Source organism: Rhagoletis pomonella, unplaced genomic scaffold (assembly GCF_013731165.1).
Source record: "Rhagoletis pomonella isolate Grant_MI unplaced genomic scaffold, Rhpom_1.0 Rhpom_scaffold_00006, whole genome shotgun sequence".
Classification (NCBI taxonomy): Eukaryota; Metazoa; Arthropoda; class Insecta; order Diptera; family Tephritidae; genus Rhagoletis; species Rhagoletis pomonella.
The window spans coordinates 79,430,243-79,431,920 of record NW_023458560.1 but is presented as its reverse complement, the minus strand read 5'-3'; the positions used below and the strand labels follow the sequence as shown (position 1 = coordinate 79,431,920).

Sequence of the window (1,678 nt, the reverse complement as noted above, 5' to 3'; positions counted from 1 at the left end):
AACTCACCATTCTCAAGTTTCATGCGCTAGCGCCCGAGCCACGAAAACGATTTTTACTTTTATTTACACAACTTAATAGTTATCCTTCAGCATATAACAATGTTCATGTACAGTAATATTTAATAACAAAATGACGTTAGTATCGCGAAACTTAAATGGCTCTTGAAATTCACTTCGACTTCGATTTGTTCACGCCAGTTGCTCGCCCGAAATCCAAATGCTGACCAATTGTTCTCGCTCAGCTGAATTTATATGAAAATCGCGTGGCTCATTGCAGCAGCTCCGCCGCTAGGGAATTCCAACTCTCACAGCGCGCAGCCGCAGCATCGATCATAGCTTCATAGCTTCTCCAATTGTAGCATCTCCTTCGCATGCCTACGACTCTTTCCCTACATGCTTACAATACTTATTAGATGCGGTAACTGGCTAAGCGCTGCCAAACAGCTAAGACGCCGGCAACCTCAATCGCAGCGTCATCATCATAGCCAAAGCAACAAGCTCGACGTGAGGCCCCCCGACTAACTATGCCGGCGGCAACAAAAACCTCAGCAGCAGCAGTGACAGCTTCTGAATAGCGCACACCGAGCGAACGAGAAGATACACAAAGTATACAAACTAAACGGGCGTTGTCGTCTGTAAAGCGGCGCGGCGCGACGCGGCGCACGCTCAGTATCATAGACTAGCTCGACGGCGAGCGACTGACTTCATAAAGGTTTTTCCAAGCCCAATCATCATTAGAGCCACAACAAAGAGCATCATCATCGCGTTCATAGACGCTGACCGAATCTCAATGTATCGATTTAATTGTTATTGGAAACTCGCTTTTAATAATCTGTGCAACGGAGATTAATTCATAACAATTTTTTAATTTTTTAAATTTTTATTAAACATTGCAAGTACTTTACACTTATCAAATATTATACAATATAAATGCAATTTGTGATTGCAAGTTTCCCACGCTCTGGGTCAGAAGTTGACGTTAAGATTTGGAGTATTGGAGTATGAAGCATTACTTCACAAACTGTTGGCCATCAGAATCTTATGAACTCAAACCGAGCCAAGGGTGACTAATCAAATGCACTTGTTGCTTGTTAGCCGGAACCATATCGTTTCGTAGGTACGTCAGCAAAACAAGCAGAAAAATTGCCGAAATTCTTCGAATGATGATGGAAGCCTAAAAAAATCCGGCAAACTTTTTTCCAATTCGTGTCAATATAGTCACGGGCTGGACAAAAGAGGCTTCCAGATGTATTGCTGGAACCATTTGAAAGTTGAAACTTCATTCCTAGTGCGAAAAAAAATATTTTATGACGTCAGCGAATAGGTTAATGCTGTCAAATCGACGAAAGGTTAGCGGTTGGCGCCATCTTTATTTTCAATATAGTGGCACTGATATACGTACATACAACAAGCATTGATAAGAATTCGAGATAGAAAACTAATAGTGATTCCGTTTCTACCAAATAATATTGCCTTTTGATTGCCCCTTTCTCTTTTCGTGTTCGATTCAAAATTAAAGGCAAAGGGTGAGAAAATTGTGTGTTCGTTTCTTAAAATGTCACACTTTTGTAATATTACATTTACATTGGACCAAAATGCGTGATTTGAAATCAGTCATTTGAAGGTGTTTGCACTACTTGATCCGCATTTGCTTTGACTTCTCATCAAATGAAAAGGG

General features: G+C 40.9%; 2 protein-coding genes across 2 annotated transcripts in view; one reads left to right on the top strand and one right to left on the bottom strand.

Moving 5' to 3' along the window:
• The window catches only part of LOC118742157 (extensin-like), a 1,343-nt gene extending 1,009 nt beyond the window's left edge, over nt 1-334 (bottom strand). Inside the window, exon 1 of the mRNA XM_036474118.1 lies at nt 310-334. Within this exon, the coding sequence (XP_036330011.1) occupies nt 310-334 (25 nt within the window). The remainder of the gene's footprint in view (nt 1-309) is intronic.
• Nucleotides 335-393: 59 nt separating this feature from the next.
• The window catches only part of LOC118742156, a 2,987-nt gene continuing 1,702 nt past the window's right edge, over nt 394-1,678 (top strand). Inside the window, exon 1 of the mRNA XM_036474117.1 lies at nt 394-418. Within this exon, the coding sequence (XP_036330010.1) occupies nt 394-418 (25 nt within the window). The remainder of the gene's footprint in view (nt 419-1,678) is intronic.